The sequence below is a fragment of the Leiobunum rupestre genome, chromosome 6 (assembly GCF_980474605.1).
Source record: "Leiobunum rupestre chromosome 6, qqLeiRupe1.1.hap1, whole genome shotgun sequence".
Classification (NCBI taxonomy): domain Eukaryota; kingdom Metazoa; phylum Arthropoda; class Arachnida; order Opiliones; family Sclerosomatidae; genus Leiobunum; species Leiobunum rupestre.
Genome location: NC_143389.1, coordinates 63275561 through 63302414, shown reverse-complemented (window position 1 = coordinate 63302414; position 26854 = coordinate 63275561). Strand labels below are relative to the sequence as shown.

The window sequence follows — 26854 nt, the reverse complement described above, 5'->3', positions numbered from 1 at the left end:
GAGCCACAAGTAATTCGTAATATTTATAGTAGACCATGTTTTTTATAAGTGTTTTCATTTAATTAGATCAAAGAATAAAACACGTCTGTAGGGAAAGACTAATTTTGGGAATTGGCTTGGTTTTCTCTTGGTCGGTTCAGTGTTGGTTAACGACTGAAAAACCAACTACGTCACCTTACCGACAGCGCGACTCTTAGCCAACGCTTAGCCACAAGGCTTGTGCTACTAACAAGGAGACGACCCGAGGTGTAATACACCGATTTTGTTCAAACTCAGGGGTTTGGTAGACCTTCATGTAACTTGATAAACCCTAAAGGGAATTTATTCAAAGGGCAACCGTTTTACCATGGCAACCAAAAATATTTTTGACAACACAAAATGGAAATTTTCCGATTGAATATAATATGGGAATCTGACCAATTTAAAGGGTACCTCCCCCTGTAAAAAATTTAATCAAATTCGAACTTTTTCATTATTTTTTATTTATATTTTCTATTTTAAGCATTTTCAAAAATTAAAATTTTTTACATTGGTCAGATTCCCATGTTATTTTCAATGGTAAAATTTAACATTTTTGGTTGCCATGGCAAAACGGTTACCCATTGAATAAATTCCCTTTAGGGTTTTTCAAGTAACACGAAGGTCTACCAAACCCCCGAATTTGAACAAAATCGATGAGTTACACCTCGGGTAGTCTCCTTAATAGTATCGCTACTATGGACAAGTCAAACACGCTTAACGAATGCCCAAATTTAAAACATTTCGGTCACTCTTTAGTCGCTACGAAGTAATTACTTTTTATCGTACATTCCACATTTGGGTTTACATTTGAAATGAAATTTAGATGCGACAGATGCTAGATAAGCGTGATATTTACCACCCACATAGACTAATTTCGCGTTAAATCCCAAAGAAACTATTAGTTAGAAATAATCGAGCCCACATCATCCTCCTAGGATACGGAGAGCGTGGCGCAACGCGCTAGTTTTCAATAAGAAGCGCTGTAAGGCTAATCCCCGAGATCTCCATTCGGGAGAAACACGTACTTCGCCATAAGGCCTACTAAGTTACCAAGTGCGGGGAGGGGGCCATTAAAACTGGCCCAGGCGCGTCTCAACGGGCGGCGCGCGGAGGGGTTGAGTCCCAAAACAGACGCCAATTCGGCTCACGAGTCTAATATCTCAAACATCCCGATAAAAGTCGCGAAACCCTACGCAGTTGCGGGGTTAAGCCGCCAGGGGACTCGCCGGTAGTTCGCGGCCCCACTAATGCCCTTCTGGCGACCCCGACCATCCCGCCGCGCCACGTGCCAGCCTTAACAACGAGCTCGAAGGAGTAAGATAACGTTGACTACAGTGTCAGCTGACTAAGACACGCGTGGGGGAGTTTGATCCGGCTTGGATGGCTTCAGTCCGCTTTCCATCTTTTACAGACCGGTTACAGATCGTCCGCTATTTGCCGAGAAATCGGTACGTCGCGCTACTATCTTAGTGTAACCGAGCGTCGAAGTTGGCCGAAATCCCTGGCTTCGGGAAGGGTGTTCGCGGGATGGCGGCTTCCGTGGCGACGGGAAGGCAACTAGTCCGTAAGCGTAAGCCGAATTCGTCGGGTTCCAACTTCAATTCCGGCGGATTATCGAAAGGATATTAGAGGGAAAATTCAGCGAGGGCTCGGAACGGCGAATTGAATTTCTAATCTAACAATACCACCAGGAACTCCGGCGTCGTCTACACTCGATCTCAGCGTTGAGAACGGCGCCGGATTTTGATATTCCGATTTGTTTAGGAATTTCATTTCTCCGTCTCTCGCTCGCTCGGTCCTATCTTCGAGACCCTCTCGCCCCAGAGCTTAGTCCCCCCCAGGAGCGGAGATTGGGCGAGAATATTTCCTTTTAACTGAAGCTGGGGATTGCGTGGCACGCCTGCGAAATGAGATTTTAAAAGCGCCTCGATACCCGGCTATCTTTTAAATACCAACGGGATGAAGGTAGGGAGGGAATTCGCTAATTGAAACTTCTCGTTTCCAGTTCGAAGAGAAGCTCCCTTTAGTTTTGGTATACATAATCTCTCTGGGAGGGGGGGACTTCATAGTTCAAAGGTCATCGGAGACGGCAATTTATTAAGGTAACGGCGCTATTAATAGACGCTTCCTAATGAAAGTATAAAGACAGGGTTCGTACTAAATTTCCGGAATTAAATTCCCTGACATTTCCAGGTTTTCCCTGACTAAATTGCCAAATTTCCCTGACCATTTTTGTAGAATAAATGAATGTTTTGAGGTAAAATCTTGAAAAAATGTTAATTATGTATTTTTAAGACATTTTTCAAAAATTTATTTGCCGGAGTTGTTTTTGGGGTCATTTTAAAATTCCCTTACTATTTCGGACCATTATAAATTTCCCTGACTATTCCCTGACCATTGGGAATCATTTTCAAATTCCCTGACTTTTCCCTGACCTTTTGGAAACATTTTCAAATTCCCCGACTTTTCCAGGTTTTCCAGGTTGTGTACGAACCCTGAAAGATGTTAACGATAATTTTGTATCACAAACGCGAAAGGCGGCGATTTAAGTACAGTTTCCAGTTTGTTGCGAAGGGTGTTTGGAACATAATATAGATACGTTTTTACCCGTTTAAAAAATGGTAATGGTAAGATCTAAATAGAGGTCGGGGATGGTTAACTTTTATTCAAAAGATAAAGCTCTCAAAATTATTCTTATAACATTTTGATAAAGTAATTTATATTTCTGTATTATCCGATTAAATTTTTGATAAATTTGTAAAATTAATCGAAAAAACGACGTTTTTTTCGATAAAAAGCTCAAATTTTCCGAATATTAACCGATAATCTTCTTTGTTTACATTTTTTTCCCGAAAAAAATCCATTTAAACATGGATAATGATTAACCGTCCCCGACCTCTAGATCTAGAACACTAGGAAGAGCCTGGGACTAACTTATTGCTTCTGTTATAAACTATTATACCGACTTCATTTTAGGAACACGAGCCATTTTAAATAAGAATTATTACTTTCATTAAATTATTATTTTTTTCATATATCCGTTATATTTTATAATTTTTGCATATCGCGTATAAATTAAATTTATAGCTTAATTATTTCAATTTTATTTACGAATTTTTATTGTAGTATATAATAGATTTTTATTTATAATGTAATTTTATTTATCAATTAATATTATTAAAAGAACTCAGTTTATATTTTGAAGTAGTTATACATTTAGAAAATTCTGCATTAATATTTTCGATTCCGCTCACTAGATGGCGGCATCTGACTATTCAAAAAACAAACTTTAAAAAAGGCAGAAATTGGTTCTTGGTAAGATTATCTTTCCACACCTTAAAATGAGAAGTTAAAAACAATCACTCTATTGTCTAACTAATGTATCAACTTGTCGTCAACCATTACACAATTCTTGCAACATTTTAGAAAGTCAGTTCTAAATTCTTTGTCTACTTAACGGAATCATATCAAAAGTTAATGAATCGAAGTTATCGAAGGTATCCGATAGGTAGAAATATTTTACAGACTTTTTCTATAATGCAGACGGAGATGGTTGTGTTTAGCCGTTGTCACTCTGCGGTCCGGCCGGACTTCGAGGGGGAGAGACGTATCGCAGCGGGGAACGTGGAGCAAGATATTTTGTAAGCCGCATTCATTATAGCTATAGCAATCCGATTATTAACGTCTGGTTATATGACAAGTCTACCGAGTACCAAAGAATTCTTCGATTTGATCAAAAATGCTTTTGGAAAGTTTTGGAGATATACATGATCCAGGGCCCCAACTCAAATCTTCAATTTCTTTATAGGAAAAAAGGATGAAATTCTCAAAATTAAAGGAATTTATAGAACTATATATGACATTTAATTTACTAACTTTATGTATTTAAAAACAAAAACTATATTCAGTGAAATAAATCCTTTGATTTTCACTTAATAATAGTAACTATTTAACCATTATTTTCCCAAAAATATACTAGTACAATAACAAAAGTATAGACTAGAATGACTTTGTGTATGAATTTATCTTATATTGGAATTTATCCTATATTGGAATTTATCCTATATTGGAATTTATCCTATATTGGAATTTATCCTATAGCTAAATCTAGCACTTTAACGGGGGGGTATTTGAGATGGGCAAAATATAAAAATTATAGGATTTTATAGGACTTTTTGGGGATTTTAGAAAATATAGGATTTTAGAAAATATAGGATTTTATAATAATTATAGGACCTCTGGGGGCCCTGAATTGATCAGAGCTAAACTGGTCGGTAAAGAGAATCACTTATATCCTATTCTTCCGCAGAGTGTATTTGTATGAACTGGAATTTATCAAAAGAACACGGTTCATATACCTTGAGACTAAAAAAAACATCTTAGTCTGTTATCTTCTAAATTCTAAACGGGATGGATTTAGTTTTACATTATCTAGTCTAGCAAGGCGCTTAAACAAGCCAATGAATTTCAAATTGTATCCAGTGTAAGTAATAAAATCAATAAAAAAAGTCATTGGATTTAATTTCCAGTCGATTAAAGAGGCATTTTCTGCAGGCGTCTTTAGGACTTTTTTGCTCGCGATCCGAAAGGGTTCTTTCTGGTGGCCCCAATTAAAAGAACCGACTTCCCTAAGAGGATGAGTCCCTTCCCAAGTACCGTTTCTAAGTTCATTTCATTGCCGATAGATGGCTCTCCAATAGTGGCGAGTCATTGCCAAAAAAAAAAGGCGGAAAGGATCAAAGGAAATGGAGGGGGGAGCGGTGGTAGTGGGGTGAGTGCTAGTTGGAGTAGAATTCCCTGTCAATTTCCGCAGAAGGCCGTCATTACGATAATTGGCCCACCCGGCCCCTAAGATTCTCTTAAACAGTACACACTCCAGTAAAAATACCATGGCTACTACTACACTCCGGTCTCCACCCATTTCATTAATTACCCAGTAAAATCTCGAGCCAATTAATTGTTGTCAACAACTAAAATATTTGGTATGAAGGAAAAGTTTCGTACTAAATAGAATTTATTTAAACTAATGACTACATATTCCGCGTGTTTTTTACTAATTGTTTTATGTACACATAACTTCAACGGTTAGGGTTAAAAAGGTAAATGGATTGAAAATTACAAAGCCTTGATATCCCAATTTTTCATTGCCAATTGATAGAATTGTGAATGAGTACCGCCATAAGTAACATAACAACAATAAGTATGAAACTTCCTATTGCTTTAATGCTAATTTTCTAACCGAACTTGGACACGCGACTTACCGTTTTGGATGAATACTTTTTAATAAAAATTTAAGCCTAATATCGGAGAGCACGTTCAAATCTGCCGCGATAAGCATTCCAAGTAGAAGTATGGATTCCTGTCTTAAGAGACATGGTGATTGATAATTTGTTCGTAATGAAGGCATACCTGAAGGGTATCGGCCCCATTCTGTGAGCCCGAGCTCTATTTAAGAACAAGCTTAAGGAAAATGCTTAAGGTGAGCCCGAGACCAAGCAGCTATGAATGAAGGGAGTGATTTCCTTGGGGCTCTTATAGTAAGCTAATAATGTACAGGGTGATTGAAAGATTGTTCAAAATCGAACATTTTCAGAGTTCACGTTGTTTTTCGCTTCGAAATTTCCGACATTTTCCGCGTTCACGTTGCTTTTACGCTAGGGAATTTCCGACATTTTCCGCGATCGCGTTGCTTTTACGCTGCGAAATTTCCGACATTATCCACGTTCGCGTTGCTTTTACGCTGCGAAATTTCCGACATTTTCCGCGTTCACGTTGCTTTTACGCTAGGGAATTTCCGACATTTTCCGCGTTCACGTTGCTTTTACGCTGCGAAATTTCCGACATTTTCCGCGTTCGCGTTGCTTTTACGCTGCGAAATTTCCGACATTTTCCGCGTTCGCGTTGCTTTTACGCTGCGAAATTTCCGACATTTTCCGCGTTCGCGTTGCTTTTACGCTGCGAAATTTCCGACATTTTCCGCGTTCGCGTTGCTTTTACGCTGCGAAATTTCCGACATTTTCCGCGTTCGCGTTGCTTTTACGCTGCGAAATTTCCGACATTTACCGCGTTCGCGTTGCTTTTACGCTGCGAAATTTCCGACATTTACCGCGTTCGCGTTGCTTTTACGCTGCGAAATTTCCGACATTTACCGCGTTCGCGTTGCTTTTACGCTGCGATATTTCCGACATTTTCCGCGTTCGCGTTGCTTTTACGCTGCGATATTTCCGACATTTACTGCGTTCACGTTGCTTTTACGCTGCGGAATATCTGACATTTTCCGCGTTCGCGTTGCTTTTACGCTGCGATATTTCCGACATTTACCACGTTCGCGTTGCTTTTACGCCGCGGAATTTCTGACACATTCATCGTTCGCGTCGCTTTTACGCTGCGGAATTTCCAACATTTTCAGCGTTCGCATGGCTTTAACAATGCGGAATTAACGCCATTTTCCGCGTTCGCGTTGCTTTTACGCTGCGTAATTTCCGACATTTTCCGCGTTCGCGTGGATTTTACGCTGCGGAATTTCCAACAATTTCAGCGTTCGCGTTGCTTTTACGCTGCGGAATTTACGACATATTCAGCGTTCGCGTTGCTTTTACGCTGCGAAATTTCCGACATTCTCCGCGTTCGCGTTGCTTTCACATTGCGGAATTTAAGTTATTTTCAACATTTTTACGCTGCGGAATTTCTGACACATTCATCGTTCGCGTCGCTTTTACGCTGCGGAATTTCCGACATTTTCAGCGTTCGCATTGCTTTAACAATGCGGAATTAACGCCATTTTCCGCTGCGTAATTTCCCACATTTTCCGCGTTCGCGTTGATTTTACGCTGCGGAATTTCCAACAATTTCAGCGTTCGCGTTGCTTTTACCCTGCGATATTTCCGACGTTATCAGCGTTCACGTTGCTTTTACGCTACGGAATATTGTGGGTTCTCGGAAGACGGATACCAGCGGAAGAGCCAGATTATTTAAGGTAACGCCCTTTTCTTCCCCGGCACCAAGTTGGAAGAAAACGCGTCGGAAGTCGGGTGAGGAATCAATGATGATTAACGCCTCTTAATGAGCCACTAGCGCGCACCGCCGATAGTCGGCGCTGGCGTAGCAGTGGCCGGGATGCCGAAAATCGACGGAGGCCGAGGAGTGAAAAGAGAGGGGCGAGGAGTTTCCTCTCTAATGTCAGAATGATAGCGAGATTCATGAGGATGTGGCTAACGATTTCCATACGTAAAGAGATCGAAGAGAGCCCGCTACGAAGGCTAGCGACCAGCCGCCGTTCTGGCCCACTCCGTAACGCGAAAGGCGGTAGCCGCGAGATGAGAAGGGAGATAAGGGTACGGCGTTGCAACGAGAGAGAGAGGAGGGATGGCCAGCCCGCTTTCGGGGGTCAGAAGGGAAGTGTAAACCCGGTGAGCGAATTCCGATAAAGTATAGCGGCTTTGGGGAGGGCCGTTATTAATCACCATATTCATAGTGATATCTTCTTCTTCCTTCGCCCAGTGTTTCACTTTCGCCTTAATGAAGTCGGATAACGATATCAAATTTATAACTAGAGACCTTAAGGACGCGTATAGCGAAATACCAAACATGATATCCGGGCTTTTCCAAGAATTTATCAAACTTCATACCCAGAACAGGGTACAAAATTTTCGGAATTAAATTTCCCTAACCAATTTTCCAAATTTCCCCTGACCAATTTTCCAAATTTCCCCTGACCAATTTTCCAAATTTCCCCTGACCAATTTTCCAAATTTCCCCTGACCAATTTTCCAAATTTCCCCTGACCAATTTTCCAAATTTCCCCTGACCAATTTTCCAAATTTCCCCTGACCAATTTCAAATTCCCAGACTCTTCCCTGACCGATTGGGACCAATTTCAAATTCCCAGACTCTTCCCTGACCGATTGGGACCAATTTCAAATTCCCAGACTCTTCCCTGACCGATTGGGACCAATTTCAAATTCCCAGACTCTTCCCTGACCGATTGGGACCAATTTCAAATTCCCAGACTCTTCCCTGACCGATTGGGACCAATTTCAAATTCCCAGACTCTTCCCTGACCGATTGGGACCAATTTCAAATTCCCAGACTCTTCCCTGACCGATTGGGACCAATTTCAAATTCCAAGACTCTTCCCTGACCGATTGGGACCAATTTCAAATTCCCAGACTCTTCCCTGACCGATTGCGACCAATTTCAAATTCCCAGACTCTTCCCTGACCGATTGCGACCAATTTCAAATTCCCAGACTCTTCCCTGACCGATTGCGACCAATTTCAAATTCCCAGACTCTTCCCTGACCGATTGCGACCAATTTCAAATTCCCAGACTCTTCCCTGACCGATTGCGACCAATTTCAAATTCCCAGACTCTTCCCTGACCGATTGCGACCAATTTCAAATTCCCAGACTCTTCCCTGACCGATTGCGACCAATTTCAAATTCCCAGACTCTTCCCTGACCGATTGGGACCAATTTCAAATTCCCAGACTCTTCCCTGACCGATTGCGACCAATTTCAAATTCCCAGACTCTTCCCTGACCGATTGGGACCAATTTCAAATTCCCAGACTCTTCCCTGACCGATTGGGACCAATTTCAAATTCCCAGACTCTTCCCTGACCGATTGGGACCAATTTCAAATTCCCAGACTCTTCCCTGACCGATTGGGACCAATTTCAAATTCCCAGACTCTTCCCTGAAAGATTGGGACCAATTTCAAATTCCCAGACTCTTCCCTGACCGATTGGGACCAATTACAAATTCCCAGACTCTTCCCTGACCGATTGGGACCAATTACAAATTCCCAGACTCTTCCCTGACCGATTGGGACCAATTACAAATTCCCAGACTCTTCCCTGACCGATTGGGACCAATTTCAAATTCCCTGAATTTTCCCTGACTACTTGGAAGCATTTTCCAATTCCCTGCCGTTTTTCAGACTAATTTGGAAAATTTTCAGATTCCTGGACTTTTTGGGACAGTTTATAAAAACCCCTTTACTTTTCCCGGTTTTCCAATTCGTGTACGAACCCTATTGAAAAAGCCCCACCAACAATAAAACGAATGACAGAACTGTAGTCTTTAGAGGAAATTGAAATTACCAATCCCCAGAAACCTAACCATTTCTATAAATTCGATTTAAAATACCGTAAATATAATGAAGAGATAAATCCCGGGACACGAAATAGAATTCAATTTGGGAAAAATAACTTAACGCTTCGTTAACCACTTCCCGAAACGTATTTATAAGCTGATGACTAACTCAAAAGATTGTAAAGACATTTCCATTGGGCGTACAAATATATTTTCCGAAGTTCCATTTATACGATTGGAATTGGATTAATAATTTGAATGGAAATTTATTAATAATTTGAATGGAAATTTATTAATAATTTGAATGGAAATTGATTAATAATTTGAATGGAAATTGATTAATAATTTGAATGGAAATTGATTAATAATTTGAATGGAAATTGATTAATAATTTGAATGGAAATTGATTAATAATTTGAATGGAAATTGATTAATAATTTGAATGGAAATTAATTAATAATTTGAATGGAAATTGATTAATAATTTGAATGGAAATTGATTAATAATTTGAATGGAAATTGATTAATAATTTGAATGGAAATTGATTAATAATTTGAATGGAAATTGATTAATAATTTGAATGGAAATTGATTAATAATTTGAATGGAAATTGATTAATAATTTGAATGGAAATTGATTAATAATTTGAATGGAAATTGATTAATAATTTGAATGGAAATTGATTAATAATTTCAATAAAACGGTAATGTAAAGTAAAATTTAAATTTCTTTTAATCAAATTTAATATTTAAAAACTAAATTTCATTTACTTTGCTCTGAATTGACATTGTAAATTTTCATAAATATATTGAAATATAAAAGGTGATTTAAAGCAATGATTTAAAAATCAACTGATTTACGACTCCCAAAATTACTTAGAGACAGACCATAACGAATAACAATAGCTCGTTACGTCCGACGTATTCTCTGGCACGTTGTAGTTCCGCGCTTAACCTCTCCGTTATGGTTATACGCCAGCGCTATTCTTAAGACCCGTTGACGTTCTAAATTAATCAAAATGCTTAAGACTAAAACACCGTTTTGCGTAAAATTTCGCTAAAACAAGGTCCCATCTGCCTCGACGAGGCACTCCGAATTAAATAAGATCCGTTTGGAGCGGGATTAACACGAGATGTCCGTGTCCTTTAGGCCTATCCTCCCATTTGAGCCACGTTCATCATTCTTTCTTCTGGGACATGTTGGGTGTCCCTGGTCGACTCCAAAATTAATAGCTCTCTCGCGACGTTGTTTCGCCGTTTTACATACACTTTATCACGTCGTCGCAACTTCGAAACGTCAACCTTTCGCCTTAACTACCTTTCATTAGGAGTACGACCGAGTCATTTAGCGTTTTAGTAATCGTACGTTATGAAATTGCGGCGTACGGGTTTGGAGTGAACTTTCAACAACGGGGGGTGGTAACGTCATTACTGGTTTAAGTCTCCGCCTCGCTACAAAATGCTCTACCCTCTGCTCCCTTATTTTATGAATTATGGTTTTGGCTGCTAGATTTAAGAGTGCCGTATTAAAACTGCGGGGGCGGAGTCGCTATTTTTGGGGCTATTCCCCCCCCCCCTTCCTGAGTGTCTTCCAATTTCGGGGACACGTTAAAACCGGTTAAGGTTTTATATTTCAAAGCCGAACACCGTTACCGTTTCAGAAAACTTTGTTAGCCGGGATATTGTACTTAAAAAAATAATTTAAAACACTTTGAAAAATACTCTCACTAATTTACGGAAACAAAATCACCGTTAGGTGCTAAACATCATTTGTTAATAAGAAAAATTACGTCAGGGTTCGTGCAAAAATTTCCGGAATTAAATTCCCTGACGGTTCCAGGTTTTCCCTGACCAAATTTAAAAAATTTCCCTGACCATTTTAGTAGAATGAAGTAGTGGTTTGAGGTAAAATGTTTGAAAAATATATTATTTCACAAATTTATTTGCCTGATTTTTTGGGGTCATTTTAAAATTCCTGGACTTTTCCCTGACCTTTCGGAAACCTTTTCAAATTCCCCGACTTTTCCCTGACCTTTCGGAAACCCTTTCACATTCCCTGACATTTCCCTGACCTTTTGGATTCATTTTCACATTCCCTGACATTTCCCTGACCTTTTGGATTCATTTTCAAATTCCCTGGCCATTTGTATTCATTTTCAAATTCCCTGACTTTTCCCTGACCTTTCGGAAACATTTTCTAAATCCCTGACTTTTCCCTGACCATTTGGAGTCATTTTAAAATTCCCTGACTTTTCCAGGTCGTGTACGTTTTCTGTACATGTACGTATAATAGATCTTTAATTTAACTTTTTTTTAATATTGTAAAATTTATTTAATACAAATTTACCATTTTCATATTATGGAGTTTTTTTAAATGATCATTCAAATTCTCGCTGCGAACTCGTTTGTTTGATTTCAGACTAATGTGATCAGTTATATCGTTCTTAATCCATTTAATACAAAATGAGTTTCCTCCATATTAAATAAAACATTATCCTGATGTTTCTACGAACGAATTCGCATTCTCTAGTTTAATTAATATCCGGTATTTATTCATTAATTATAAAGTAGTTTTTATTTGTTTGAGCGAATTATATGACAAGTCGGCAATTCAAATGGAAAATAACTTAAAAGTGCCTTAAAATAATTATTTTTACCGAATAGATTTATTAATATTTCACTATTTCTTTCATTATTCCAATAAATACCGAAAATTGTATTTTAAAGCGTACAACGATAGCATTTGTAAGATTTACTATAAATATTTCATAAATTAAACTGTTTATTTAGCACAAAATAATTCATTATGTTCATAAAATAACAATGAAAATTCTAAAATCAACCAATAATAAACTTCAATTAACAACAATAATAATAATAATCAGCTAGGCTAATACCCAAGGCACCACCTTATTACAGAAATATTAATATTGCTTGTAACAAAAATACATGTATTTCTTCTTGTAACGGACCATTTTTAATTATTTTTCATAATTTGGGCTCTTTGAAACACTGGTTTTAAAAAAGGTAGAGCTGTTACTGAACATTAAATTAAACATCTGGACGTTTACTAATTAAAACAGGGTTACCACAATATTATCAGATTAAAATTCCCCGTTTTCCCTGACCTTTTAAAGTTATTATTCCCCCGACTTTTTAATTCCAAAATTTTACAGTTTTTAACATTTATATTTAACAGAAGTTAATAAACTTATACTTTAGTACCAAGGTTTAAAAACCCTTCAAGGATCTAAAAACAGAGTTTTCCATATAGATCTAAAGTAAAATCACCTTAAAAACGTGCCATGATAAAACTGAACTCGCTGATTTTTTTAAAAATTCTTAAAATTCCCTGTCTTTTAAGACCCATTTCTAAATTCCCTGTCTTTTAAGGCCCATTTATAAAATCCCCGACTTTTCCCTGTTTTTCCTGACGCATGGCAACCCCGTAAAAGTTTTATCCGACGTATTCTTAGCCTACGCGCAATTCAGAGTATTTCCTCGTTCACAAGTAGCAGATGAAAGCGCGCGGTTATCGATCCGACAGGTGTAACTTTTACTATGGAAACAACGACAGGGAAAGTGCACAGAGAGAGAAACTTTTTAAAACCTTTAAGCAGTAATGCCAATTAGTAAAAGGAAAATTTGCAGAGAGGAAACCTAGCTAACCGATATTGGAAAACGAATCGAAACGTCACTAGGCGCTAAAATCGAAGGCGGGGGTGAAGGTGAAGCCTCCAGAAGCGGAATCCTAACCGGGAAAAGTCGGGAGCGACCTTTCGACCTCCGGTGAATGGAGCGAAAGCCGAACGCGATTCCCAGAAGAGAAGAGCGCTTGCGGGGAATGAAGTAGAGGGCACTCGAGAAAAGAAGCGCGGCTTGTTCTCCTCTTTCGTCGGTCGCGGACGAAACACGCGGATATCCCCTGGTCGCGCATAATTTCCAATCAGAAACGAAAGAATCCCTTAAAAAATCTTTGACTGGAGTGGAAAGACATCCCGAGACGTTCGGTGAAACGTGACTTCGCTACAATTAGAATGCCGCTTCGCTACTTTATTCGACAAATACAAATCTATCAACTAAAAATCTTTTAACGACTATTTATTTAAATTTGAAAGTCTATATGGATAAGGAATATATTTTGGCCTTACTTCGTTGGATTATATAACATTGTTACGAAGCTATTGGGGAAAATTAATTTTCCAAGATTCATACAAACTATTAACAAACTGATTTATCTGATATATCCACGTGCAAGAGCACTCAATATTTCAGTAAAGTTCAATAAGAAATAAGGTTTTATTTTATAACGCAGCAAACACTTCATAATAATAATAATAATAATACTTATAATAATAATAATAATTGGTTTTTTATTTGACTTCTTTTAGAATAAATAAATATACAGTTGACATTATAGGCCAAGTCAGATATGACTTTTAGGCCATGTAACCTGCACAGGCAGATATAGGTTTAAAGAATATAAAATACCAAAAGAAAAAAAAATAATCACAAAAGAATCAAAAATAATATTGATATAATATTAGTGTAACTATCTACGTCATTGTTAACTTAATGGAATTACATTTACATGCCTAAAGGCAAAACTTTAGAAGAAAAAATAAAAAACGTATGGATTTACAATTTTCCTTTTCGTTTTTTCTTTATCGATTTATTTTAATAATAAGGCGTAATGACGTCAGACAAGGGTTGTTGACTTTTCTGATTTTTAAAAACAAAAAGTTATTTGATTTCAAATCGGGTTTTTATTGATTGTAATATTTTTTTGATTTTAAGCTTTTATGCCTGTTTATCTTGACAAATTGATAATTTGAATGTGGCGATAACATAAACTTAAGTTTAATTTCAACTTTAGTAAATTGAATTATTAATTAATAATAAAATTTTGTTTTCGCACATTTTAATTCATTACACTTTCGCCTCGCAGCAAGAGGAGCCAGGTTCGATCCCAGTTTGTGGCACTGGGTGAAAACTCGGAACAAATCCTTCCGCGTTGAGTTTGCAAGTTCTTCGGTTTCCCCATCCATAAAAACTTGAGGTTAACGGTAAATAGTTAGTGTAGGGAGCTGTTGGCTCGCGTCGCATGAAGGGCTTGCCACCACCCGCCTACGCATTGTAACCCGGCCACCTGAATTAATGGCTTTAAAGGTCACTTGATGACTTAAGCCGGAGGTGGTGCCTTGGGTAATGGCCTAGCTGATTGTTATAATACGTGATTTAAATCAATGATTGTTTTAAAAAAAATCACTTGATTTAAAACAACCTTGGATTTTCCTAACCAATCGTTTCGATCGTCTACGAACTGCGACCAAATTTGGGCATAAAACTCCGTCGCTCCTCAGCCCCAGATCAATTCCTCCCGAAAAACTTCCGATCGAAGAATTAATTAACGATCGGTGCCGGGGCTAATGGCGCGGATATTTCAGCAGCTTTACCAAGTTTCTTAAGACCTTTAGTTTTGCGTATATCCTGGCTAATTCTCGCAAAACCCAGAAAATTGATTAATTTCAGGCCTCAATGACCTTCGCCAAGGAGAAACTTCCGAGTATGTAAACCAATTTTATAGCGTAGCAACATTAATACGGTACCCTCGACGCCTCTTAAAACCATGGTTACCAAATTAGCCTCTTTATACCCTATCGTCAAGGGAAACCCGCTCTTCCCTCGTGTATGTAGTAGGACACGTGGTCAACTGAGAGCTAGTGCCAAAGACGAGAAGTTGTTACAAGTACCTACGTCTTCCGTGGCTACTGATTCATTTGGTTCGGGGAAAATTATAGCAATTTAATGTCAACTTTGCCGCTCAAGTACCGCGTAACCCGCGTTCGTCTCATCCGTTTCCAATTAAGTAACTCAGTATTAGGACGGACTATCCAATCTCTCTACCTCTCTCTCGCTGGTGGCTCCCTCTCGCGATATCGTCGCGCAACCGTACGCGGGAAAATTTCGTTATTTTACAGTTCTAACGCTTTTTTACTGTCCCTAAGGGTTTGTGGACAAACCCCCGAACTAACCTTTCTTCAACACTAATTTTTTTCAGTATAGGTCTGTCAACATTTAACGTCTTAAACACTATATGCAGATCGATTTGGAGCATAATCAATTATTACTTTTACAGAAATTATTAGTTACGTAATGTTTTATTTTTCATTTTAGAAACTATCCTATTAATCTATTATCTTTTAGAGAAATATTCAACCATCTTTGAAAAATTATTTTATGATTGTTTGAGAAAGTATTTTGTGGTCAATGATTCAATTTTTATTTCAGAAAATATTTATTCAGAAAATTGTTTTGTTCATTTCAGAAAATATTTATTCACAAAATTGTTTTGTTCATTTCAGAAAATATTTATTCACAAAATTGTTTTGTTAATTTCAGAAAATATTTATTCAGAAAATTGTTTTGTTCATTTCAGAAAATATTTAGAAAATTGTTTTGTTCATTTCAGAAAATATTTAGAAAATTGTTTTGTTCATTTCAGAAAATATTTAGAAAATTGTTTTGTTCATTCCAGAAAATATTTAGAAAATTGTTTTGTTCATTCCAGAAAATATTTAGAAAATTGTTTTATTCATTTCAGAAAATATTTACTTGAAAAAATTGGTTTTTTCATTTCAAAAAATATCTATTTAGAAAATTGATTTATTCATTTCAGAAAAAAATCTATTTAGAAAATTGTATTATTCATTTCAGAAAAAATCTATTTAGAAAATTGTTTCAGTGCATTTCAGAAATAATTTAGAACATGATTAATGTTCATTTCAGAAATAATTTAGAACATGATTTAATGTTCATTTCAGAAATAATTTAGAGCTTGATTTTATGTTCATTTCAGAAATAATTTAGAACATGATTTTGTTCATTTCAGAATTTTATAGAACATGATTTAATGTTCTTTTTAGAAATAATTTACAACATGATTTTATGTTCATTTCAGAAATTTATAGAACATGATTTTATGTTCATTTTAGAAAATTATCTTACAGAAAACGATTAAATTTCACTAATTAATTTGGAATTTAATTCAGGTAACGCTTGTTCAGAAATTATCTTGTAGAAAAAATTTCAATTTTGTAATTTTAGAAATTTTAATTTCGGAAACTTCTTAATGACAATATCAGAAATCACTTAAAAGGGTAAAATTAAAACCTTCTTAATTTTTAAAAACATGTCGTTTTACAAACGTATTAGACAGGTGAAAATTACTTATATCCGTAATAAAACACCGCAAACAATACTCAACGTCAAACTTAAGAAATCCGTTTAAAGCCAAATAAACGAACGAAAAAAAAACCATCTAAGTTAAAACTCCATACACACTCAATCTCTCGTTCCCACGTATCCAAGCTCGAATCCCGGAGACGCTCTCTTCCCCGCATCGCATCCTTTTAAATTCCGAACTCTCGAATAACAAAAAACATCCGGAGGAGGGATTCTATCCAATCTCTCCCTACGTTTTCCTCGTCCCTTTTTTAGGCCTTTGTCTTTTCTCTGGAGTGCGGACATACCGCCGAGACAGCGAGAATGTCAATAATCAAAAACCATTTCGAGGTAATAAAAAGTCACCGGAGCTTGAAAAAACAATTACTCGGGATAATGTAACTGGGAGGGGGTTTCTTTAGAAGGAAGAAGCTGAATTTCCAGCCTGAGAAAAGGAATCTGAGACGAAGAAATGAGAGCGGGGGGAGCCAAGTATTTGGAATGGGCGGATTTTAAAATAAACTCGGAAAAAGGGGAGGTTTTAGGGGTTATAAATTGGATCTATTTGGCCCGCGAAATTACCGAGAAAGGGACTCCAAGGCTGGGGGAAAACGTCGTTATACGGAAATAGGCGTATTGAAAAACGATATGACGGGTCAGAGGTCATATTTTGAAACTTTTGTTTCGGTGGCCATAATAAATAAATACGTTTATTGAGGGGGAAGAATACAGTAAAAGCCTCTTTTTCGTTCAAGCTAAACGTTTCTGTTTTAATAATTACATAATTGAACTATATTTTTCTTATTAGGCTGAACCAATCTCTAGTGCTTAAAATAATTTTGATAATTCTAATATTAATAGTTAACGAGATATAAGGTCCTAACTAAAGGGTAGTTTGGGCGCTTGCCCAACTTGTTTAGCTCTGGGGGTCCGAATTATAACGTAAAAACTTAAATAACTTTTAAATTTAAAATTGTCAAAATTATTTTAGTCACTAAACAAGAGGCTGTTCTACACTTAAATATTAATTTTATAGGCTAAAATACAAAATTAAAAGAGTTCAGCTTGAAATAGCGCGAAAGTAGACAATGGCCACTGTAGTCTTCCCCCTTAACGTCTGATATCCAGAGACAAGATGTTACAACGTCTTCGAACTCCAAATCCTTTATGACCATTTCTAGAGATTTCCCCCTGGCGTTTTAAAGGTCAAAATTAGTAAATGTTTCGCTTTATACAGGGTGTCTCAAAAGTTGATGCACAAATTTTAAGGCGTATTTTAGGCCTATTTTCAAATTATCCGATTTTGCATGATTCCTTAGCCTGGTTTAAAAAACGCCAATCATGTTTAACTAAATAATAATAACCGAATGCATCACAAAACTAAATTTAACATTCATAAAATTTTATGAACTTCCTGAATTTCTTATAATTCCTTGACCTTTTAGGCCTAATTTAAAATTCCCCGATTTTGCATGATTCCTCAGCTTAAACGTTTACAAAAGTGGCCAATAATAACCGAATTCATCACAGAACCCAAATATATAACAATTTATCCAGATAAATATAAATTCCACGAAGAATTTAAATATATAATAGTCACAGAACTAAAATAGATAATAGTCACAGAACTAAAATAAATAATAGTCACAGAACTAAAATAAATAATAGTCACAGAACTAAAATAAATAATAGTCACAGAACTAAAATAAATAATAGTCACAGAACTAAAATAAATAATAGTCACAGAACTAAAATAAATAATAGTCACAGAACTAAAATAAATAATAGTCACAGAACTAAAATAGATAATAGTCACAGAACTAAAATAAATAATAGTCACAGAACTAAAATAGATAATAGTCACAGAACTAAAATAAATAATAGTCACAGAACTAAAATAAATAATAGTCAAAGAACTAAAATAAATAATAGTCACAGAACTAAAATAGATAATAGTCACAGAACTAAAATAGATAATAGTCACAGAACTAAAATAGATAATAGTCACAGAACTAAAATAGATAATAGTCACAGAACTAAAATAGATAATAGTCACAGAACTAAAATAGATAATAGTCACAGAACTAAAATAAATAATAGTCACAGAACTAAAATAAATAATAGTCACAGAACTAAAATAAATAATAGTCACAGAACTAAAATAAATAATATTCACAGAACTAAAATAAATAATAGTCACAGAACTAAAATAAATAATAGTCACAGAACTAAAATAAATAATAGTCACAGAACTAAAATAAATAATAGTCACAGAACTAAAATAAATAATAGTCACAGAACTAAAATAAATAATAGTCACAGAACTAAAATAAATAATAGTCACAGAACTAAAATAAATGATAGTCACAGAACTAAAATAAATAATAGTCACAGAACTAAAATAAATAATAGTCACAGAACTAAAATAAATAATAGTCACAGAACTAAAATAAATAGTCACAGAACTAAAATAAATAATAGTCACAGAACTAAAATAAATAATAGTCACAGAACTAAAATAAATAATAGTCACAGAACTAAAATAAATAATAGTCACAGAACTAAAATAGATAATAGTCACAGAACTAAAATAGATAAGTCACAGAACTAAAATAAATAATAGTCACAGAACTAAAATAAATAATAGTCACAGAACTAAAATAGATAATAGTCACAGAACTAAAATAAATAATAGTCACAGAACTAAAATAAATAATAGTCACAGAACTAAAATAAATAATAGTCACAGAACTAAAATAAATAATAGTCACAGAACTAAAATAAATAATAGTCACAGAACTAAAATAGATAATAGTCACAGAACTAAAATAAATAATAGTCAAAGAACTAAAATAAATAATAGTCACAGAACTAAAATAAATAATAGTCACAGAACTAAAATAGATAATAGTCACAGAACTAAAATAGATAGTCACAGAACTAAAATAGATAATAGTCACAGAACTAAAATAGATAATAGTCACAGAACTAAAATAGATAATAGTCACAGAACTAAAATAAATAATAGTCACAGAACTAAAATAAATAATAGTCACAGAACTAAAATAAATAATAGTCACAGAACTAAAATAAATAATATTCACAGAACTAAAATAAATAATATTCACAGAACTAAAATAAATAATAGTCACAGAACTAAAATAGATAATAGTCACAGAACTAAAATAAATAATAGTCACAGAACTAAAATAAATAATAGTCACAGAACTAAAATAAATAATAGTCACAGAACTAAAATAGATAATAGTCACAGAACTAAAATAAATAATAGTCACAGAACTAAAATAAATAATAGTCACAGAACTAAAATAAATAATAGTCACAGAACTAAAATAAATAATAGTCACAGAACTAAAATAAATAATAGTCACAGAACTAAAATAAATAATAGTCACAGAACTAAAATAAATAATAGTCACAGAACTAAAATAAATAATAGTCACAGAACTAAAATAAATAATAGTCACAGAACTAAAATAAATAATAGTCACAGAACTAAAATAAATAATAGTCACAGAACTAAAATAGATAATAGTCACAGAACTAAAATAAATAATAGTCACAGAACTAAAATAGATAATAGTCACAGAACTAAAATAAATAATAGTCACAGAACTAAAATAAATAATAGTCAAAGAACTAAAATAAATAATAGTCACAGAACTAAAATAAATAATAGTCACAGAACTAAAATAGATAATAGTCACAGAACTAAAATAGATAATAGTCACAGAACTAAAATAGATAATAGTCACAGAACTAAAATAGATAATAGTCACAGAACTAAAATAGATAATAGTCACAGAACTAAAATAGATAATAGTCACAGAACTAAAATAAATAATAGTCACAGAACTAAAATAAATAATAGTCACAGAACTAAAATAAATAATAGTCACAGAACTAAAATAAATAATATTCACAGAACTAAAATAAATAATAGTCACAGAACTAAAATAAATAATAGTCACAGAACTAAAATAAATAATAGTCACAGAACTAAAATAAATAATAGTCACAGAACTAAAATAAATAATAGTCACAGAACTAAAATAAATAATAGTCACAGAACTAAAATAAATGATAGTCACAGAACTAAAATAAATAATAGTCACAGAACTAAAATAAATAATAGTCACAGAACTAAAATAAATAATAGTCACAGAACTAAAATAAATAGTCACAGAACTAAAATAAATAATAGTCACAGAACTAAAATAAATAATAGTCACAGAACTAAAATAAATAATAGTCACAGAACTAAAATAAATAATAGTCACAGAACTAAAATAGATAATAGTCACAGAACTAAAATAGATAAGTCACAGAACTAAAATAAATAATAGTCACAGAACTAAAATAAATAATAGTCACAGAACTAAAATAGATAATAGTCACAGAACTAAAATAAATAATAGTCACAGAACTAAAATAAATAATAGTCACAGAACTAAAATAAATAATAGTCACAGAACTAAAATAAATAATAGTCACAGAACTAAAATAGATAATAGTCACAGAACTAAAATAAATAATAGTCAAAGAACTAAAATAAATAATAGTCACAGAACTAAAATAAATAATAGTCACAGAACTAAAATAGATAATAGTCACAGAACTAAAATAGATAGTCACAGAACTAAAATAGATAATAGTCACAGAACTAAAATAGATAATAGTCACAGAACTAAAATAGATAATAGTCACAGAACTAAAATAAATAATAGTCACAGAACTAAAATAAATAATAGTCACAGAACTAAAATAAATAATATTCACAGAACTAAAATAAATAATATTCACAGAACTAAAATAAATAATAGTCACAGAACTAAAATAGATAATAGTCACAGAACTAAAATAAATAATAGTCACAGAACTAAAATAAATAATAGTCACAGAACTAAAATAAATAATAGTCACAGAACTAAAATAGATAATAGTCACAGAACTAAAATAAATAATAGTCACAGAACTAAAATAAATAATAGTCACAGAACTAAAATAAATAATAGTCACAGAACTAAAATAAATAATAGTCACAGAACTAAAATAAATAATAGTCACAGAACTAAAATAAATAATAGTCACAGAACTAAAATAAATAGTCACAGAACTAAAATAAATAATAGTCACAGAACTAAAATAAATAATAGTCACAGAACTAAAATAAATAATAGTCACAGAACTAAAATAAATAATAGTCACAGAACTAAAATAAATAATAGTCACAGAACTAAAATAGATAATAGTCACAGAACTAAAATAGATAAGTCACAGAACTAAAATAAATAATAGTCACAGAACTAAAATAAATAATAGTCACAGAACTAAAATAGATAATAGTCACAGAACTAAAATAGATAATAGTCACAGAACTAAAATAAATAATAGTCACAGAACTAAAATAAATAATATTCACAGAACTAAAATAGATAATAGTCACAGAACTAAAATAAATAATAGTCACAGAACTAAAATAAATAATAGTCACAGAACTAAAATAAATAATAGTCACAGAACTAAAATAAATAATAGTCACAGAACTAAAATAGATAATAGTCACAGAACTAAAATAAATAATAGTCACAGAACTAAAATAAATAATAGTCACAGAACTAAAATAAATAATAGTCACAGAACTAAAATAAATGATAGTCACAGAACTAAAATAAATAATAGTCACAGAACTAAAATAAATAATAGTCACAGAAGTAAAATAAATAATAGTCACAGAACTAAAATAGATAGTCACAGAACTAAAATAGATAATAGTCACAGAACTAAAATAAATAAGTCACAAAACTAAAATAAATAATAGTCACAGAAGTAAAATAAATAATAGTCACAGAACTAAAATAGATAGTCACAGAACTAAAATAGATAATAGTCACAGAACTAAAATAAATAATAATCACAGAACTAAAATAAATAATAATCACAGAACTAAAATAAATAATAATCACAGAACTAAAATAAATAATAGTCACAGAACTAAAATAGATAATAGTCACAGAACTAAAATAAATAATAGTCACAGAACTAAAATAAATAATAGTCACAGAACTAAAATAGATAATAGTCACAGAACTAAAATAGATAATAGTCACAGAACTAAAATAGATAATAGTCAGAGAACTAAAATAAATAATAGTCAGAGAACTAAAATAGATAATAGTCACAGAACTAAAATAAATAATAGTCACAGAACTAAAATAAATAATAATCACAGAACTAAAATAAATAATAATGATATAATTTTCAAGATAAATATAAATTCCATGTCTTCTACGGAATCCCTAAAGTTCCTCGACATAACAAGCTTATTTTCAAATTCTGACTATTCCCCTGATCCTCTAATCTGCAGCCAGCCCTGGGCTACTGGAATAAAGTCAGATTAGTCTGCGGGGAAAACCATCTCGGTACTAAGAGCAACCGCAGTCAAAACTTGACCGGGGCCTAAGAAGCGCTATAAATAAAGGCAATTTGGAGGCGATTGTAGTAAAAATAAGCGTCACCGATTTCCAGCCCCTCGAAATAAGCTGAAAGCGAGAAGAGAAGCAAATCTTACACGACTCCAAATCGAGGTCGTTAGATTCGTCGACGGAACGCGTCGGAAAACACGGTCGGGGAAAAGCTCAATTTTAGACGAGAGAAGAGATGGAAACTGATAAAAGAAGAGGAAGCAATTTGGGTAATACTTCGTTAAAAAGGCGGCGCGGGGAGAGGCTAGAATAAAAGAAAATTGCGTTGCCTGCAAATGGGCAAAATATTTTCCAGACGCCTAGTCAGGAACAATAGGAGAGAATGGGCGAAACAGTGTGGGAAAACGACTCAAACGAGACCCCAAAATGAGCCAGCCAATATTTGGAGCGGCGGGGAACGACGCTCGTAAAAGGAAACAACGGAAGGGGAGACTGCAAACGCTACACGTCGGAGAGGAAGAGCAAACCGGAAGAGGAAAAGTTACGAGCTAAGAATAACGCGCCCAAAAATATCAAGCGCCTTAAACATTATGGACCGACACTTTTGACACTAGCACTACTACCGGCTGCGCTGTCTCGGGGCCTAGTTCCTTCGACTTAGCGGGGATCAAGCCCCTTTCGCTGCGAAGAGGGGAGCATCCTCTGACTCATACCAGGGGGCCGGGGGGAGGGCAGGGATAGAAGCGGAGCCGATGCCCTTTTTAGGGTTATAAGGAAAGTGGTGCCCATAACGCGATGGCCGCAGCCGTATAACTAGAAGAGAATCCTCAAATAGAGTTGGAGAGGAGAGAGAAACCATTATCCAAGGAGCAACAGAAAAATAAATTCGATTCCAGGCGCGTATGCAATTCGCCTCGCAGTTCACCCAACGCCTAACAACGCGGTACAGTTTGAGTTGAGGACGATGCTCTTTAGTGTTTTATCCATACCCCTCCGTCTGACGCGGTTGGTTTCCCCGACCCGCTGTGAAAGCAGAGATGCCCCTCTAGGATTTTAAAAGCCTACTTGAATTTTTAAGAGCGAAATATGCCCGAAGCGCGACTCTGGTTACGTGTTCAAAATGTTTCAAGCTCTATAAATTTTATAGTAGCCTTTCTCGCCCCTGATCGCTACTACATGTTAAAATTTCAAGAGCCGCTACCATTTCCGAGAATTACACTACAAAATTATCTTTATTTGATGCTTTTCAGAGTTACATTCTTTCTCCGTCAATCCCTGGATTTACATTTGCCTGGAAATTACATTCGGGTAGAATCATAATGCTCATTTGCTTTGTGGGTTTTATTTTACCCGGTTGATAGGCAAGAAGTCGTAAATGTAACGAATTTAAGAAGTGAAAAGGTTTTATTGCCTTTGGGCTATTATAACAGAACAAATCGTGACGTTATCGCCTTCGCGAATTCCGCATCCTTTTCCAATCGAGCTTTCCCTTTTTGCCTCTAGATGGCGGCAGCCTCGAGGGACGATCGATCTTTACGAAAAGGGCGACATCTAGCGATAGTATACGGCGAATTAACGAAATTCCAAATTTCAATTATTCAAAATTATTATCGAATATTTTTATTACAATTTTAACCCTACTAATTATGCAAATATTAAAAAATATAAATATTTAATTTTAGTATTTAGCTCCTATCCATTTTCTATTATCATATTATTTTTTAAAATATTAATAGTTTTCAAATAAATAATTTCTTACTTATCATAAAACATATGGTTTAAAATCCAATCTTTTCAAGATTAAAATGATAGTAAATACAAGATTATGTTAATTTTAGCGTTCATCACACATTTATTGGCAAAATACCAATTCCATCTATACTACAAGATAAGTATTATTGAATACGCAAAATAATTAAAAACGCAATAGGTCAAAGTAAAATTTTATAATATTCCTTAAACACAACTACTCAAAATAATGTTCAGCGCAGATAATTAAAAAGATTTTATCACAACAAAAAGTTTCAAATTAATGCATAAACTCGCTAATAAAAATTATCGAATAAATTTACTAAATATTAACTTAAATTACGTAATACACAATATCAAAAAAAATTTATTCATAACCAATAACACACGCTAAGCCCCAAAATCTGTGGATTCCGGAATTTGAAAAGGTACTCACCCGACTCGTACGGCTCCGAATAAACATCCTCTTCAGTTGGGTTAGTGTATAAATCTTCATCCTCGCAAATGACCCCGGCTTCTTTACGAAAGTCCAACGGATCAGTGTATTCTTGGAATAACGTAGGCTGTCAATATAAATTTAAAATTAAAATCAAATCATTATGAAGAAAGTTAGAAAAAAATAATGCCTTTGATTGGTTCATCTCAAATCTGGTACATTTGACTCCCGATGTTGATGCGTTTGCGTATAAAGATTGCTCTAGAAATAGTAAAAAACAATGAAGTGTCGTTTAAATTGTGCCAAAAAACCAAGAAATGTACCGTAATCTTTGGTTGGAAGAGCTGGCGGCTTTTTTCCAATACCAAGATGCTTGAAGAACTTGGCCATCGAATTGCTACAACACGACTCCAGGATGAAAAAAATTGTGCGTATAAAAACACAAATACTTAAGCTCTGGTTGGACGGTTGGAGTTTGAGTATACAACAATAGGAAATTCAAATTTGCCGTCTATGCAAAATACGAGTTGATCTGAAATCAAATAGTTCAATGTTTAAAGACTTTATTTCATATAAAGATATTGAAATATAATTCCAGTAATCAAAGAGATAAGGCCTAGGCACTACCATATTTTACTGCTTAATTGCCAAGATAACGCTGATAGGCATATACCTACCCCAAGGAAATTAGCTTATCAAGATAGAAGGGTTCAAACTAACAAAAAAATATGAAGTAACTGTTACTATTAATTGGAATAAGAATTATGGTTTTATTAAAGAAATTGACATATTTTAATCATTTCTAAAAGTGGACACAAAACAATATTCTTGGAATGCACAATGAATCATAAGGTCATTGCCCAATATCCACCAACACAGATTAAAATAAAATACAGGATTAATTTCATTATACACACATTTTTGACATTTATATTAAGTTCGTGTAAAATTTAGAATACTCATTTTTAATTTTCAATTATTTATAATAAAAGAAATTTGGTAGAAAATATCTCTAAATAATGCCAGTCTTATTATATTGTTACCATGCTTTAAGATAAAAATGAAAAATTTAAAGAGACTCCATAAGCCTTGGTTAATCATCTCGGTTAGGAATAAAATAACGCGACAAACCTCTGTGTTCTACGTTCATTTCGTTCTAAACAAATCTAGGCGTAAAAAGTGACGTAAAAATGTAAAATAGTAACTAAAAAATCCATTTAAAAGTTAAGAAAAGTTCCGAAATAAACTTAAAAAAACCAGCCTTATCAAAATAGCTGCTTATTGAAGACTAGACTTGCAGACATATGGGGAGATAAAAGCTGCAGCTACTCCGCTTAGCGGCGCGCGTGGACCCTACCCAAAGAAAACAGGTTAAAAAAAATAAGATAAAAACTTTCGGGAAAATTTTGACCCTCCCGAAAAGTCTTCCTACTAGAAAGGTCGAAGTTTTGCCATTTTGGACGCAAAAGGAAAAGATAAAACCTTGCCCTCGAAAAAGAAGAACGGGAAAAACGTCACGTACAAATTACCCGCGATTTTTGAATTTATATTTCGAGATCTTTACAGTTTTGCGTATTTTATAGTTAGTTTATCATAAACAAAACTAACCGCTTCAATCCAGATAGCCTAATCTTCGTAAATTATCAATAAGCACTTTGAAAGGCAGAGAAAAATATCGGATTAGATTTATTTATTCCGTCTTTTCAAGGGCGAAGAGAGGCTCGTAGTGTTTTTCGCGATTAGACGCAAATGCGCGACAGCGTCGTCTCAAAACCGACCACGGAATGAGAATACCCGCAGACCAGTAGCGCGTTAAATTGACATTAATTTTGAAAAAGTTACAACTATATACTATGAAAGACAAAGGGAAAGAACCTTAACGAAA

At 34.4% G+C, this 26854-nt stretch overlaps 1 protein-coding gene across 4 annotated transcripts in view; it reads right to left on the bottom strand.

Moving 5' to 3' along the window:
* The window catches only part of hwt (SH2 domain-containing adapter heavyweight), a 190995-nt gene that overhangs the window by 162214 nt on the left and 1927 nt on the right, over positions 1-26854 (bottom strand). For 2 of the 4 annotated variants that reach the window (XM_090176959.1, XM_090176957.1), the window contains exons 2-4: positions 25293-25501; positions 25160-25230; positions 24970-25096 (exon numbers count right to left, since the gene is read on the bottom strand). In XM_090176959.1, coding sequence (XP_090033085.1) covers positions 24970-25096; positions 25160-25230; positions 25293-25359 — 265 coding nt within the window. In that variant the 5' untranslated portion in view covers positions 25360-25501. Of the gene's footprint in view, positions 1-24969; positions 25097-25159; positions 25231-25292; positions 25502-26100; positions 26555-26577; positions 26746-26854 lie in introns of those variants that run through there. The other 2 variants (XM_090176958.1, XM_090176956.1) reach the window with 2 other exon arrangements.